Source organism: Balaenoptera acutorostrata, chromosome 11, assembly GCF_949987535.1.
Source record: "Balaenoptera acutorostrata chromosome 11, mBalAcu1.1, whole genome shotgun sequence".
NCBI classification, from domain to species: domain Eukaryota; kingdom Metazoa; phylum Chordata; class Mammalia; order Artiodactyla; family Balaenopteridae; genus Balaenoptera; species Balaenoptera acutorostrata.
In genome coordinates, this window is record NC_080074.1 from 95,387,131 (window position 1) to 95,404,569 (window position 17,439).

Sequence of the window (17,439 nt, forward strand, 5' to 3'; positions counted from 1 at the left end):
ACTTTTGGCGGTTAATTTAACACACTTCTACTAGTCAGTGCACATTTGAATGCCAAATGGAAACAGAAGAGCATTATTGTGGAAGCTTGCAAGATTTTATTTTAAGGGGAGCTAATACTGTGACTTTGGACAAACAGCAGGAACAACAGCTACAGCAGGGACATAGTCTAGCTTTTCCCCAGTGGTTTCCTAAAAGGTCCCCCTCTTCTCTCTTTGCAGGTGGCAGACATCTACCTGGCATCCAAGTACACAGCCTATGCCATCAGTGGGCCCACAGTACAAGGCGGCCTCCCTGTTTTTCACTGGAGCCGTTTCAACAAAACTCTCCATGAGGGCATGCCAGAGGCCTACAACTTTGATTTTATTACCATGAAACCAATTTTGTAACTTGACATAAAATGGAGGGAGATGAGACACCAAGGGCACTATTTTAACTATGTTTTCCCATTCAGAATTAGTCTTAATAAAATATATTCAATCCAGGCTATCACTTTCATTTTTCACTGCCAATTTTGTCATTTTTAAAACAGGCATTTACTATAGGGTGGAGCGCTGTAGAAGAAAACATTACATATGATAAATGACAGTACCGTTTCAGCACACAAGCTTATACACAACAAAGTATGGTAGAAACTGCTCCCCCGCTCACCAAAATCCATTCTCTGCTCTTAAGGCTGGCCCCGCAGACCACACCTCCCAGGCGCCCTCGGGCAGCTGTGCCACGTGGCAGAGTTCTCGTGAGTGGACTCTTCCCAGGCCTGGCCCCTAACAGCCTGTACTCCTCGTGCTCTGTCCCCTTCTCCCAGCTGGATGTGCTTAACGACAAAGCCCTAGGGGGTGGTGGGACCTCCAACAGGAATACTCCAATAGTGTTCTTTTTCTGGTCATTAAGAAGCAACAGCTGAGTCTTTTTCTGGCGCAGGATAGGCACATAATATAGCAAATTTTTTTTTTTTTTTTTTTTTTTTATTTTGGCTGTGTTGGGTCTTTGTTTCTGTGCAAGGGCTTTCTCCAGTCGCGGCAAGCGGGGGCCACTCCTCATCGCGGTGCGCGGGCCTCTCACTATCGCGGCCTCTCTTGTTGTGGACCACAGGCTCCAGACGCGCAGGCTCAGCAGCTGTGGCACATGGGCCCAGCCGCTCTGCGGCATGTGGGATCCTCCCAGACCAGGGCTCGAACCCGTGTCCCCTGCACCGGCAGGCGGACCCCCAACCACTGCGCCACCAGGGAAGCCCAATATAGCAAATTTTAATGTTGTCTCCCATTAGTTAAAAGCAGCGTATCTAATCTGGGAGCAACTCTGCATAACAAACTTTTCTTTCAAAGCTGGAGAACTGTATGTGGTTTGAGTACTGTGGTACTGTCAAGTTAAACGAACCATACTGAACAGTGTAACAGTGACTCTTAACAAGGTGAAAGACTCCCAAAAGAAAAAAAAAAAAAAACACAAGGGCTGAGAATAATCAGAATGAATCAGAGTACACAGGATGTTAAAAACCCAGTAGTTTATTTCAAAGTATAAATTTCAGGCTTGCTGAACAAAATCCCACTACAGTTAACACTTATACAGACAACACTCTACTGTACATTTAAAAAAGAAAAACCCCACAAAAACCTTCAAAACCTAATAAAAATAGGGCAACTTGCTATAGCCCAGTTTCTATTAGACATTAGGAAGGTCTTACATTGTCTTATTATTTACACTTTCAACTGCAATAAAGAAAAATCAGGATGCAAGTTTACTACAAAGGAATTCTTTTTATATTTAACTTTGAAATGGTTGATAAAACACTAAAGCCAGGATTTCCCAAAAGGTGTTTGATTGCCCAGTTACCTTATTTACAAACAAAATTTTTTTAAAAGATGGCAATTAAATATAAATGATGGGTATTAACTGACTCTACAAATGAAAAAAAATGAAAAACTTACTTAGCACGATAAAATAATTTGACCAGAAGACAAAGCATGTGTTTGTATCATCCTATTCCTCCCCACTGGCTGGCTCAAGGGGAATAAGTTTTAGGAATTGGATAAACCTGCCGCACTAACAAAACACCTTATAGGAATTGTTCTAATCTTTTTTTTTTTTTGTCCCAAAATTTTAGAAAAGGGGAGGAGGCATCATTTGCCCAGTAAATAGTAAGGCAGGCAGAATCATACATTGGTTTTAGATAAGAGTTATTTTCAATAATCTAATACTGGGACATGGTTTTTCTGGAATTAATAAAACAGGCCAATGATAAAGCTAAAGTAATGAATAAATCATAGGATACTGAAATAGCCCAAGAAGGAAAGTCCCAGAGAACACTTGGAAGTGTTTGCCGTAACCTACTGTGCTAAGATCACAGTGTATAGAAGTGAGAGAGGAGGATACCAGAGGCATTATTTTGTTAATCTTGTACAGTACTGGAAAATTCGCAGAACAAGACAAAAATGTATGTAGTATTAACACCTTGCTGCATAAATGATCATTTTGAAAATGTAAGCAAAAGAGCAAACAAAGAAAAACTACGTTAACACTTAATCCAATAGCGCAAGAGAACACTATGGTGTGGCCCGCTAAGGAGTTCTGCTGACAGATGGTCCTAAGATTCCAGGCTCCTTGCTTTAGGTCATTTTTTTCAATTAAACCTTTCATTTACTATCTGGCAATGGGGGTCAGGAGAGTGGGGAACACCTCTCTGTGAGGCAAACGGTACCCCAATAAATACTCACTTCTCAAGGAAGAAAGCACTACTCTTCACTTCTCTCATAAACTTCTACTGTGTTAAACAGCACACAGTTTTCTGCATATTTTAAAAAGTGAGTCCAGAGGAATAGAGGGATATAGTTACCTCATAAAGTTACCTGTTAACAACAGATGTCTTTGCATGTAATTTATAAATTTACTAGCAAGAACGTAATTTTAAAATGTGAGGCTTACACTTAAAACAGGGTGAAGATTACTCTGACAAAGTGCAAAGTAGAGAGTAACAAACATCACAATTACCTTTAAATGTCATATAAACATCCTATATTTCAGGTTGAAGTATCAGAAGTTTCCAGGATTTCCAATAAGGCAATACTTACACAAGTATTGTCAGGCTAAAAAGGTAGCAAACTTGCATTCCCAAAATGGGATTATCAAGCTTGTTTATAATACTCTGTGAAAAGATATTGTGAAATAAAAAAAGGTACCATGGAGTGTGAACTGCTATTAAAAAAATCTGTAACCAGTAGCTATTTCTAGTTGAGTCCTCCATTCTCTGTCCCCAAAGAAACAAACCAAACAAAAAGAAAGCACTCCTCAACATTAAAACCTGCCCCAAATAAAAGCCTAGAGTTCTAGCCTAGCACCCATCAGTAACTCCAATAGAGCTGTTGCCTATAAATCCCATGGCAGGCTAACTGAAGGAGACCATCTTGTAATATCTTTTCCCTCAAATAATCACAATTTCTCTTTGTACCTTCCCTCCACCACCTGTAATAAACAGTTTTATTTTACTGTAGAAAATCTATTTTTAGGGTTACTATTTAAGTATTTTTTTTCTCTGACAGAAATGACACAATATAGGCTAAAATAATATTTTCATTCTACTGGGCTTTCTTCACCTGATTATATAATGCTATGAAAACTTTAAAAAAAAAAAAAAAAGGATTAGTGAATATAAATAAACGTTCACCAAGGGAACCTTTCTAGGCTAGGTAAGCAAATTATTATCAAGTGACCACAAAACCAGTCAATAAAGAACAGTTTTGAACGTGGGCTTTCTATTCTGTAGACAGGAATGATCTTGAACACATAACACTGCAACCATTGCAGGTAAAAACATATATACATGCAGGTATAAGATAGGTGCTCACACACATCTAGAAGATCATCAATTTCTCCCTTTCAAATTTTTCATTGGCATGACATTGGCAACTTCTTTACCATCATCATTAGTCCTAGAATGAGTAACGCCTACATAGTTGGTTGGCAAATACGATGAGTGGAAACTTTAATTCTCATTGTGGTCTCATTTTCTGAAAGCAAAAGGAAGATTTTGGATTTACTTTTGGCAATCTGTAGGCTTTCTTCAGCATCAATCAAACTTCACACCCAACATGACAGTACACTGACTGGTAAAAGTCTCTAAAGAGTTTCTTTACAACAAGAATGCTTCCTTATTACAAGCCATTGAAGTTGCAAACAAAGCAGCATTAATATTGAAGCCATAGCTCCCACTTATAATTCCAGGAAAAATTAATGACTAACTTATTTAAGAAGGTAGGAGTATGAATTCAAATATGATATGGGAAGATGAGTTGAAAATTTGTTTCACAAACTCCACAAATTCCTTTCCAAGTATGGCCAACCACACTCTCACCCCCACCAAATGACACCAGCTCTCCTGTCTTAAGCTATCAACACTCAAACACGTACCTGATACCACGTATAGCTGGCATTCATAATGAAAATCCATGACCTAAGCTGAACTTGATTAAAACTTTGAAAAAGAACAGAGATGCACAGAAGTTATATCTAATTGTTACATTAAATGACTCCAAAGGATATACTCTAAAATCCTATCCAAAGCTGACATACGATAAATCAGACAAAACTTAGCACCATCAAAACAAAGTTAAAAGATTAAGACAGGAAGAATGATAGGAGAATAAAGAAGAAATGGAGCTTTCCCTTTGATAGTTTACTCACTGTATTTTGTGAATTTTACTGTTTACTTCCTTTGAAAGAATACTATGCTTTGGGTGATAAGGTAAACTAGAATTGCTTTCATCATCTCTAAAACCTTGTGCAACATAGATACCAAAATATATTTGAAGGAAAATTTTCTTACACAACGTGGTCCAAAAATAAAAAGCATTTATATTCTTGGAAGAAAAGAGCAAGTCAAATTTTTGGAGTGAAATGTAGTGATGTCACTGATGAGACTATTTATAAAAGGCTTGGTCTAAAATTTACTTGAGGGAGATGTGCTACGTTTGGGGGAGATAAAGGAGAAATGAGGGTGAAAGGCTGTCAGGGAAGAGTAAATAATAATGGACAAATGGCCCTGTTTACTTTTGTCGTTAATCTTTAAGGCACAAAATAAATGGAAAAACCAGATTAGAAAAGAGAGGGCCCATTGCAGATCTTTTTCATCTAATTGACAACCCAGAAGAGACAAAAGAAAAGATGAACAGATCCTTTCCTGTGTTCAAATTAACCTATTTTATACTATTTAACCAATTTGCTTTTTATTTTTTCTTTGGGTTCCATTTAGATTCAGTTTAAATCATTTATCCATGAACCTACAGATCTCTGAGAAGCAGAATCATGCCAGATACATACCTCAAATCCTTTGATCTACTTACTTCACACTGGAAGAGAGGTAAATTTGAGAATGAAAATGGGAGATTCCACTGCAATAAACATATAAATACAGAAAAGCACAAACACCCACACATATACCCCAGCCTCAAAACTAAAGCAAGGTGCACATTTACATTTCAAAACCCTGAAGCTTGAATTGTTCAGGAAAAGATTCTGCTTTATGGGCTGAGTTTATTCTGATTATAAACCAATGTAGTGTATATACACATCTGTCCAAGAAATCTTGCACAGTGTGGATTTTACAATGGGTATCATGCACAAGATTAAAGCGAGACCCAAAAGTGGAACTTTTCAAAGAGGAAGAGATAAAGGCTCCAAGGTTTAACTGCTCTGGGAAGAAGAGATCACATCCGTTGACTGAGGATCACAGAAAGGTCCAAAACGTCCATAAATATCCTTGGCTCGTACTGCAAAGTAGTATTTGCTGCCAGATACAAACTGGGTGAGAGTGCATGCCATGGGCAAGGGAAGTGCCTTTACTTCTCCAATCTTCTTCCACTGTGAGGGCACAGTGGCACTGGGTTCCTCATGGTAAGCATACAGATGGTAGCTGTCAACGGCGGCACAGCTTCTATCCACCTCAAGGACACTCCAGGACAGCACAATGCCGTTCTGACTCTGCACCCGGGCTAACTTCAAGTGTGGCTTCTGAGGCGGCGATGTGCTGGCGGCCTCCGGGGGCAGGCGCTGCGGCTGCGGGGCTTCTGGTAAGGGCGCCGGGTGCACAGGGCGTGAGGGGGGCTCCTAGAGGAAGAAGAGGCACGCCGGTTTATAATGGCCACAAAGAGGGCCGCTGCTGAGGGCAGAGCACAGCATCCTAGAGACCATTTAGAGGGGCTTCACCTTACACCAAGGACCCTGGGAGACACCAGACCCCATGCCATTTCTGGCAAGTTCTAGTTGATGATTTGTAACCAGTCACACCCCGCACGATGAGAGCTAAGGTTCCTCCCACTCTACGTTCGAGGTCTAAAATACTGTTTTCCTTGGGAAACAAAAGCCCTTGCTGATGGAACATCATCTTGATAAAAACTGAAATAAGCATCTACTTCTAACAAAATAATTTATGATTTGATGATCTACACTACAGATACTTATTTTAATATAACATAACATTTTTAAGTAACATGTGTGGCAGTCTATCATGTAAAATTGAGTATCAACTCTACTTTCATTTTCAAACTGTTTTTCCATTTAAAGACAGCAGTGTATTCTTATAAGTAAGCACATTTAACGCTGAATGTATATTTTGTTCTTGGTCGGTTCTTGGTCAGCACGAAAAAGGTGACATTTATATTGGACTGTGAAAGACAGAAATTTAGAAATGTAGAAATAGTCATGGACCTTTCTGCTAGTAGGTAAAAGCATGAGCAAGGGCATGGGGATAGACAAGTGAGGGGATGTATGGGCAAAAACAAGTATTAACTTTTGTCTAGATATTGGGTATGTGAAGAACATACACATTTGGAAAGGTAAGTTAAGGCCAGATGACGAAAATGTATGAGGTATGACCTTGGGCTGGTTACTCAACCACTCTGTACATTAGCTGCCATACCTATAATAAAGGTATTAAATAAAAACTGAAGTTAGAACATGAAAAGATACTTTTTTAAATATCCTTTTTAATACTGAAAAGTGCTCTTTTTAATTTAACCATGCGTTTAAAATGGTCTATTTCACTCTGCATGCCCCAGATGTGGGCTCTTTTTATACACTGTCCACCACCACAAGCAAACTCAATAATCCTCAACCATCATTCCCTACGAACATTTGCTCACAATGCTAAGGTCTATTTTCTTCAATAAACTTCTGCTGGAGACACAGAAGACCTGTCATTTCCTTTTGATATAACCAGTTTAAAGAAAAAAGTGCCAACTGCAATGCTACTTGACGGCTGTGCAGGTGAGAACTTTGTGAAACCAGGCGTCCGCGCTTACGGCGTGCACTTGCGGCGGCCGGTGATGCACCGTGAGGTGAGGTCCTGCTGACCCCAGGGTTAATCCATTGTTTACAACGTATGCAGTTGCTTGAGGCACTCGAACTGTAACACCTATAAAAGAAAATTCAGTGACAAGATTAGAATTCTATTCCAAATTTGGTAGAACACTGAATTAAACATTTAAAGTCAGTAAAGTGATGTTTTTAAAATTCAAAAGGGAAAATATTTCTCTTCTTCCTATAAGGCTACACTCAGCTAAAGTATTATTTGAGCACGAGGATAAAGAAATTCTCACATATGCGAGCTACCAAAATAAAATCCACCTCCGTGAACTTTTCCTCAAGTAGCCACTGGAGGATATATGCTACCCACGTGAGAGAGAAAATCAAGAAAGAGGAAAACAGGAGACGCAGTGAACAGGAATGAGGTTCCTCTTTCTTTCCATGCCCTGCTGATCAGCTGAGGATACTCATTCATCCAACAGAAAATTCTTCTGACGTACAACAGGGCAACAAAAGCAGAAAATTTAGAAGCCACCCATGCCTCAACCACATTCCTGCCATATATTCAGTACCGCCATGTACCCTGACTGGGGTGAGCCCAGTTTCCCAGAATTCATTCATGACACTGTTGACTGGTTTCCCCAGAGAAAGCTCTTGTAAACTTGAGAAAGCTGAAGCCAGAATGTGAACCAGAGACTCTGCTTAGTTTATTTTCTCCTAGGAGCCATCACCTAATAACGGCATTACTGAAGTTTCTTTAAACAGCTGGATTTGCCCTTGCTATTAAATTTTGCAAAACTAAATATTTTTAGTGATACCTATATAGATTGCAAAACCATACAGAAAAACAGAAAGTAAGTAAGGATGATGGTTACCTCTGATGGAAAGGGAGAGGGATGCAATTAAGGGCGGGCATATAGTAGACTTCTGGATACTGATAAAGCTCTATTTCTTAGGCTGGTGGGGAGTTCATACATGGTTCATTTTGCCATTTTTCTTTAAACTTTAAATACATCTTTTACAGAAACTTGTTTGTATGATATATTTTACTACTAAAAAATATATATATATATTTTTCCCATTTATATACACATACATATACCTATGGAAATTACAAGTTACCTTGAACATTTTCCCATCTTTTATTTCTCAGCCACTTCCCACACCTTGAAGACTCTCTCATTGGAGGCTATCCTTTACCATTATCTCCATCTGGGCTAAGTCACTATTGATCATTCCCACTTTAACTAGGCAAGGTGTCTCTTAATAGAGTATAGACCAACATCAAATACGGTACTGTGATAGTACAGGCCATAAATAATTAAATTGAAGACAACACCCAGAACACATAGCATATAATATACAAGTCCAAGAAAAATGAATTAATAATAGTTTTAATATGATATTTAGCACTTTTTGCTAAATCTAATGTCAATATAAGCTACTCCAACTAAGTGCTAAAGAACTACATGTAACTTGGAGCCATATACCGGCAAAGAGTCTCTTACTATTTTGGGGATTGACCTGCCGAACAGCAGGAGCCTGCATAACAGTTCCTCGCAGGGGAGCCTGAGCTGGTGGTGCGGGGAGAGTTGTATAAACCACTTGATGGTTTGCAGGAGCTCTTGGTACAGGGAGCCTCGTGGTCACCTGAGTTACTGGACGATGCGTTACATTCACGGTGGTTGGAGCTAATGAAAAGCAGAAAAATGTATTAAAAATGCAGTAAATTCTATGCTAAGTAAACAGTATTAAATGATAATTAACTTTATACAAAATCGGATTTACTATAATAAAGAGAAATAGAGACAAGAGTCTCCTTTTGTAATCGTGAAAGGTAAGAATGATAGGGCCAATGAAAATTAATATTATTACAATCCAAGCTTCAGAAGAAAAGAGTACCTCAACCAGGTCCAATGCCCTTCCTACTCTAGTTTAACCAGATAAATAAGCAAGTGAAGATGAAGAAAGGGTTTAGACCTTGAGAGTATGATCTTATAGGAGTGATTTAAAAGAGTAAATTTTCCCTTCCTCAGTGTTAAATTATTCTTAGCAGAGTGGAACTTTTGGCCCTCCAGGCCTTCTACGGATGGGTATAAATCCAAGAGAGTAACTCTGTGTTCCCACAGTTCAAAAAAACTGGCTATTATAATTGACATTTTCTTCAGATGAGCCAAACCATCTCTTACTCAAAACAATAAAACACCCATTAAAATACAGGCTTCTTCTTAATTAGGCATTCCTCCTAATTTATGTTCCAGAGAGCATTAATGCCTTGAGTGATATTAACACATATTTATCAAAATATGAGTCCTAAATGTTCAGTGACAGCATGGCAGTACAGTAATGATTTCAGGAGTTAACAGTTTCTTGTTAATAACTCTCTGAATTAGAATTACATTTTACAAATGACCACATATTAACTATATAATAAAAATCAATAATAAATATACTTTCATATGGAAAAATGTGCTCTATAATAAAATAAATTTGGAGGTAAACACTGGATATAATAAAGATAAAGAGACTGCTTAGTCTTTACATATCCTAACTTTCAACGTGAGTCTTTCGAAAGAGGAAAAAAGTAAAGTATACAAGGAGGAATACTTATCTCTTCATCTCCTTATTCTCCATTTTACTATCTATATTGTTCATGGGTTTGCATAATGACATTTCCTTCTAAATTATCTAAATTAGGTGACTGTCATTTTAATTTATTTCACTGGATCAAATTCCATGTGAGCTCAATGTATACCTTAATGAGAAGAGTGCTTATATAAGCATTCTGCAGATAAATCTCTTAAGCAATAGGCTATTTTCTGAAGAAGACAACCTGTCTTGATTGGCTTCCAAACAGATTAGGAGATACAGGCTACATCTTGAAAATGTCTGATTTATAGCTTCTTGAGAGGTAGCAGGTAAAATATTAGTGGTTATCTTCTGACAGTAGTGTTAGGCCAGTTAAAACTATTTCAGAGGTGGAGAGAAGGGGTTAGATTCTCGATATATTTTATAGTCAGAGCAGGGAAGATTTGCTGAGTACGGGTGTCAGAGGGAAAGAAGAGAGTCAAGGATGAGGCAGGTCTCTTAAAAAAAAAAACTATTTCTAGTTAAGAATCATGTAAAAATTCTTGTTTGATCAGTCAATTATAACTTCTTGGTTATACTCAGAATGAATCATTGCACTCATCCCTTCCAGAGAAACTATATTCATTTCTGCTGTTTACAGTGGCAGATGACAAAGACATATATAATTGAACTCTTCTTTATAACTATTCTGTATGAGTGCTGATACTTAAGACTGTCCACGAAATTAAGTCATACTGCATTCAAAAACATACACTGCCTTCAAAATAACAATGAGGACTATTCATAATTTTCTGTCTAATCTTTTTTTAAAATAGTTTATAGTTTCTATAACTTATTACTAACATAATTAGGGTTAAAATCCAGTTCATCTCAAGGGAATGAGAAGACAAGCCACAGACTGGGACAAAATATCTGCAAAAGACATATTTGATAAAGGACTACTATCCAAAACATACAAAGAACTCCTAAAACTCAACAATAAGAAAATGAACCACCCGATTAAAAAGTGGACAAAGAATCTGAACAGACACCTCACTAAAGAAGATAACAGATGGCAAACAAGCACACGAAAAGATACTCAACATAACATGTCATTAGGGAGATGCAAATCAAATACCAATGAGATTCCACTACACCTATTAGAATGGTGAAAATCTAAAACACTGACAATACCAAATGCTGGATGTGGAGCAAGAGTTCCTCACACTCATTGCTGGCAGAAATGCAAAATGGTACAGCCACTCTGGAAGACACTTTGGCAGTGTCTCACAAAACCAAACACATTCTTCCCGTATGATCCAGCAATCACGCTCATTGGTATTTACCTAAATGAGCTAATTTTCTGTCTAATCTTTCCACTCAATTTCATAGTCATATTTCACTGCAAGCAAAACTAAAGTTTCAGCTCAGTGATTCAGCACATTTACCTGTAGGTAGTAAATGTATGGTTGTCTGAGATGGTCCACTTGTTGGCACCCCAGATGGCTGAAGAGGCGGTGCTGGCTGGATGGGTTGCAATGGTCGAGATATAGGCTGAGAAGAGCTCATGGTTGACACAGAAGTGTGATTTATCTTTTTAGGGTCTGTTAATGAAAAGTGAGACAATATGATTATTGATAGAAAAAAATTAGAAATACAAGTTCATCCTTGCCATTCAGTCACATTTACCCCTAAGAGAACAATTTCTTTGTATTTTAATTAAGTGCACTTTTGCCAATTTGAAAACCAAGTCAGGACCTTAAACAATTCACTGTTGGCTCTATCACAGATTCTAATTCACATTTAAAGAAAACACAGTTTAACTTTTTTTTTTTTTAAATGCAAGAATCCTACTTCTAACTCAATACAACAAATTTAAGGCTTTAGCAACTGCTACTTTAATACTTGAGTGTTGATGAAGAACAATGCACTTTAGATGGGAGAATTTAAGTAACACTCAGTGGTGGGACAATGGAAAGAGGCTCCAAGAGGCAGAGGTGATAGAAAGGGAACTGGCAAGAGCATTGATAACAAACTTTGCTTACTTTACTTTTTTTTTTTTTTTTTAAATTTTATTTATTTATTTATTTATTTATTTATTTTTGGCTGTGCTGGGTCTTCGGTTCGTGCGAGGGCTTTCTCCAGTTGCGGCAAGTGGGGGCCACTCTTCATCGCGGTGCGGGGACCGCTCTTCATCGCGGTGCGCGGGCCTTTCACTATCGCGGCCCCTCCCGTTGCGGGGCACAGGCTCCAGACGCGCAGGCTCAGCAGCTGTGGCTCACGGGCCCAGCCGCTCCGTGGCATGTGGGATCTTCCCAGACCAGGGCTCGAACCCGTGTCTCCTGCATTAGCAGGCAGATTCTCAACCACTGCGCCACCAGGGAAGCCCCTTACTTTACTTTTTTATCTAGAACCAGCCCTACCTGTGTCTTCTCAAAAATAACCTGTATTTATTTTTGTGCTCTAGGAAATTCCTTCCATTAAGATTTCTCTATTAAAAAAAATAGTAAAAGTAATACAGAAAATCTGAAACTTTTAAACAATAATCAGACGGGCATGAATTCAACCCTGACAAATGATGGGGCAAACCTTCCAATTTTACATCAGTTTTATACAAAAAAAAAAAATTGACTTTAATGTCACATAATGAATTGTATAGCTACTTAATTTTGTTTTCCTAAAACCAACTTATCTTACTCCCTAAAATGTAATTTTAAAAAATCTTTAGTTTTTTAAAAAATTTAATGTCTTTAAGGTAAAATAATTAGCACCTTATCCTATTAGATTTTCCACATGCATTATATAATTACCACCACAAAGTTTTACAAATATGTTTGTGAACAAAGTTATTCTCAAATAAGTTTGAGAAATACTTTATAGCTTGAATCATTCTTGGAGATTTACACTGCAAATTAGCATAGCAAAGGCTCAGAGAAATCTGTATTAAGGAAAAAATCCATATAATTTTAACTCAGCATTTTCCAAGCATATTTAACCATGAACTTTTATTCACAGAACACCTATTAACACTGTGGAAGAATAACTGGGAATATTGGTTAATATCTAACCAATATAATTTCTAAATATTATAACTCAGAATAATATTGAGAATTCTGGGTGTGCATGGTTTTTAACATTACTTTCATTTAACATCTACATTAAAACACACACACACACACACACACACATGGAAAAAACATTTAACTTAAAGTCAAAAGACCTGGGTTTAATTTGCACTCTGAATCTATCCTCAACTCTAAAATGAGCAATATAGGGTTATTGTAAGGATCAAGTGAAATAACAGATATAAAAGGAGAGGTGTTCCACAAGTCAAATATTCTCCTAGTTGCTCTGTTTTCCTTTATGCCTTGTTCATATACATTCAAGATCTGATTTCTATTTTTTAATTCTGATCTTAAAAACCCTCTTTCTAAAAAGGACACAAATAATGGGGTAGAGATCTGTGTTCACTGAATATAATGGATTAAGAGAGAAAAATGGTATCAAAGCATTTCTTAGTATGATTACTTATATTTAAGTACCTTGTGAAGCTCCACTCTCTTCATCATCCATTGTCAGATCAATGACCCCACCTGAATCGTTGCCTGTGGCTTTTCCACTCTGAAAAACAAAACATCTGCATTTTGCAAAGGAAACTCTGGCAGACATAAGGAAAATAAAATAATACTGAGGGGAAACAAGGATAATGCATAGCCTAGTTCAATTTGGACACCTAAATGGCTTTACCTGAAGAAAGACTGTTTGTCAGATAAATGACCCAAGGATACTCATGAGCTAAATATCTGCCACATAAAAAATAACTCTGAAATCTTTTCACAATAAATTCTTTTTTTTTTAAATTACACTGTCAATTGCATAGAGCTATTAAAGTGATGATCAAGTGTTTTAAGTGATTAAATGTAAACAATTCATTTTCTTTTTTTTTTTTAACTTTTTCTTTTTTTTTGATGTGGACCATTTTTAAAGTCTTTGCTGAGTCTGTTACAATATTGCCTCTGTTTAACGCCTCAGTTTTTGGCCCCAAGGCATGTGGGATCCCATCTCCCTGACGAGGGATTGAACCCTCACCCCCCGCATTGGAAGGCGAAGTCTCAACCACTGGACTGTCAGGGAAGTCCCATACAATCCATTTTCTAACATTTAAATGTTGACCAATCCTACACTAAATTATCAACGTTAATTCACAAAAACACCAAAGGCAACTTTAAAGCCAGAATTAGGTTACATAAAATAATATATTTTTTTCCCTGAAGAATGCTGTCACATGATAGGATATGATGTGCTGTAATCAACTGCCATCTAATTTGACTGAAGTCCACCCACTGTCCAAAATCATTAGAAATGTAATTTTAAAAAATTTTAACTATAAAATAGCAGCAAAAAAGGAAAGCAGTACAAAACAGACCTAAAGAGCCAAGATCTTCAAGTCAAGAAGACTGAGTGCATCTTTTAGTTCCAACACATACAAGCTATGTGAATTTATGTTAAAAGGACATTTCCTCAATTTCCAAAATTTGGATATGACATCTATTATAAGGATTAATCCAAATATGCATACAAAGAGCTTAACACCAGGCATGATACATGGTAACTGCTTAATAAATGCTAATCATAATTATTTTATGATATATTATATCAACTCCAAATGATTAAGGCTTTCATCTACAAAACTCCAATTTTGCAAAATTAAAGAAAATAATTCTTTGATGTTAGATATTCAGGCCAAATCCAAACACAATGATGTAATTCTAAATCCAAACACAATGATGTAAATCTAAATCTAAATTCTAAATCTAAATTCTAAATCTAAACACTTATAAACCTTTCTTTGATAATGACTTCATAGAAAATGACTTGTTTACAAACATCACAAATCTGAAAAATTGAAAATGAAAAGTTCTTAACAAACCCTTGAAGAATGTAACAGAATCCACTTGCTACAACAGATCTAAAGGTTCATTTTTCAAAATAAGGTCCACTTTTAAAATTAAGCTTTAAATTCATCAAAAATTACTAGACAAACACGCAAACACCAGTAAAGTAGAACCCAACTAAAAACAAAAGATGGTCAATAAAAATAACTCCAAGTGGAGTCAGATGTTGAATTCAGCAGACTTCAAAGCATCTGTTAAAAATATGCTCAGAGAATTACTAGAACAAATAATCCTAAAATTTATATGGAATCACAAAAAACCCAGAATTGCCAAAGCAATCCTGAGGGAAAAAAACAAAGCTGGAGGCCTAACACTCCCAACTTCAGACAATAAACAAAGCTACAGTAATCAAAACAGCATAGTATTGGCATAAAAACAGACATATGGATCAATGGATCAGAATAGAGAGCCCACAAATAAACCCACACACCTACGATCAATTAATCTTTGACAAAGGAGGCAAGAATGATACAATGGAGAAAAGACAGTCTCTTCAGCTTTTTACATGTAAATCAATGAAGATAGAACACTCCCTCACACCATACACAAAAGTAAACTAAAAATAGCTTAAAGACTTAAATATAAGACATGACACCATAAAACTCCTAGACAAGAACATGGGCAAAACATTCTCTGACATAAATCATAGCAATGTTTTCTTAGGTCAGTCTCCCAAGGCAACAGAAATAAAAGCAAAAATAAACAAATAGGATCTAAAGAAACTCATAAGCTTTTGCACAGCAAAGGAAACCATAAACAAAACGAAAAGACAACCTTCGGACTGGGAGAAAATATCTGCAAACGACATGACTGACAAGGGCTTAATTTCCAAATTATACAAACAGCTTATACAACTCAATAAACTAAAAAACCAACAACCCAATCAAATGATGGGTAGAAGACTTAAATAGACATTTCTCCAAAGAAGACATACAGATGGCCAATAGGCACATGAAAAGATGCTCAACATCGTTAATTACCAGAGAAATGCAAATCAAAACTACAATGAGGTATCACCTCAAACTGGTAAGAATGGCCATCATTGAAAAGTCTACAAACAGTAAATGCTGGAGAGGGTATGGAGAAAAGGGAACTCTCCTACACTGTTGGTGGGAATGTAAATTGGTGCAACTGCTATGGAGAAAAATAAAGAGGCTCCTTAAAAAACTGAAAACAGAGTTGCCACATGATCCGGCCATCCCATTCCTGGGCATAGATCTGGAGAAAACTCTAATTCAAAAAGATACATGCACCCCAATGTTCACAGAAGCACTATTTACAATAGCCAAGGCATGGAAGCAACGTAAATGCCCACTGACAGATAACTGGATAAAGAAGATGTGGGAGATATATATATATATATATATATATATATTTTATACATATATATATACACACACACACACTCATATATACATATACATACATACATATAATGGAATACTACTCAGCCATAAAAAAGAGTGAAATATTGCCATTTGCAGCAACTTGTATGGACCTAGAGATTATCATACTAAGGGAAGTAAGTCAGACAGAAAGACAAATATATGATATCACTTATACGTGGAACCTAAAATATGATACAAATTGACTTATTTACGAAACAGAAAGAGACTCACAGACATAGAAAACAAACTTATGCTTACCAAAGGGGAAAAGGGGGGGAGGGATAAATTAGGAGTTTGGGATTAGCAGATACAAACTACTATATATAAAACAGATAAACAACAAGGTCCTACTGTATAGCACAGGGAACTATATTCAGTATCTTGCAATAACCTATAATAAAAAAGAATATATACATATGTCTAACTGAATCACTTTGCTATACACCAGAATCTAACACAACATTGTAAATCAACTATACTTCCATTTTTAAAAAATGAAAAAAATATATGTCAAAGAATTAAAGGAAAATACGATATTAACAAATGTGCAAATAAGAAATCTCAAAAGTAGAAAATGAAAAATACAGGAAGAAACAGAAAAATTAAGATAGAATATTTAAAAATCAACACAAAATAAAAGTAGGAAAAAAGTACTCAGAAACAAAAAAATAGATGACATATTTTTTAAATTACAGAACAGCAGACCTAAATTCAACCGTATCAATGACTATACTAACTAAATGGAATGAAATTTCCTATCAAAATTAGGGATTGTCAGATGAAATAATATATCAAGAAATCAAGAAATAACTAGTTTTCTTCTCCTAGATACTCACTTTAAATACAAATACACAAACACACTAAAAAAAGCAAGCATAAAAAAACTGTTGTAATCACATTAATGTTAGACAACATATAAAGAGGTAAACTTTATAACGATAAAAGGGTCAATTTGTCTATTTCTTTTATTGTTTTTCACTCATGTTTTGATGCTCTATTATAAGGTGCATATTTTTCTATAATGTATAATCTATAATAGGAAGAGAAGATCTATAATCAATGATCTAATCTACATTATATTTTTATTTACCATAACCTGACTGATAAAATTCATCTATTATCACATACTACAGGTAGTTTCCTGGTTACATTTTCTTCTTGAGAAATAAAACTGAATTATTTCAATAACTATTAACAGCAATTATAAGACAGTCATGATAGCTGGCACTAT

The 17,439-nt window shown here is 36.4% G+C and overlaps 2 protein-coding genes across 5 annotated transcripts in view; one reads left to right on the forward strand and one right to left on the reverse strand.

Annotated features, from left to right (window-relative positions):
• Positions 1 to 485, forward strand: part of PLBD1 (phospholipase B domain containing 1) — a 70,472-nt gene extending 69,987 nt beyond the window's left edge. Inside the window, exon 11 of the mRNA XM_007196159.3 lies at positions 220 to 485. Within this exon, the coding sequence (XP_007196221.3) occupies positions 220 to 387 (168 nt within the window). The 3' untranslated portion in view covers positions 388 to 485. The remainder of the gene's footprint in view (positions 1 to 219) is intronic.
• Positions 486 to 1,485: 1,000 nt separating this feature from the next.
• Positions 1,486 to 17,439, reverse strand: part of ATF7IP (activating transcription factor 7 interacting protein) — a 118,224-nt gene continuing 102,270 nt past the window's right edge. For 3 of the 4 annotated variants that reach the window (XM_007196039.2, XM_007196041.2, XM_057556678.1), the window contains exons 11-15: positions 13,408 to 13,486; positions 11,314 to 11,469; positions 8,806 to 8,988; positions 7,294 to 7,406; positions 1,486 to 6,100 (exon numbers count right to left, since the gene is read on the reverse strand). In XM_007196039.2, coding sequence (XP_007196101.2) covers positions 5,678 to 6,100; positions 7,294 to 7,406; positions 8,806 to 8,988; positions 11,314 to 11,469; positions 13,408 to 13,486 — 954 coding nt within the window. In that variant the 3' untranslated portion in view covers positions 1,486 to 5,677. The remainder of the gene's footprint in view (positions 6,101 to 7,293; positions 7,407 to 8,805; positions 8,989 to 11,313; positions 11,470 to 13,407; positions 13,487 to 17,439) is intronic. The other variant, XR_452335.2, reaches the window with a different exon arrangement.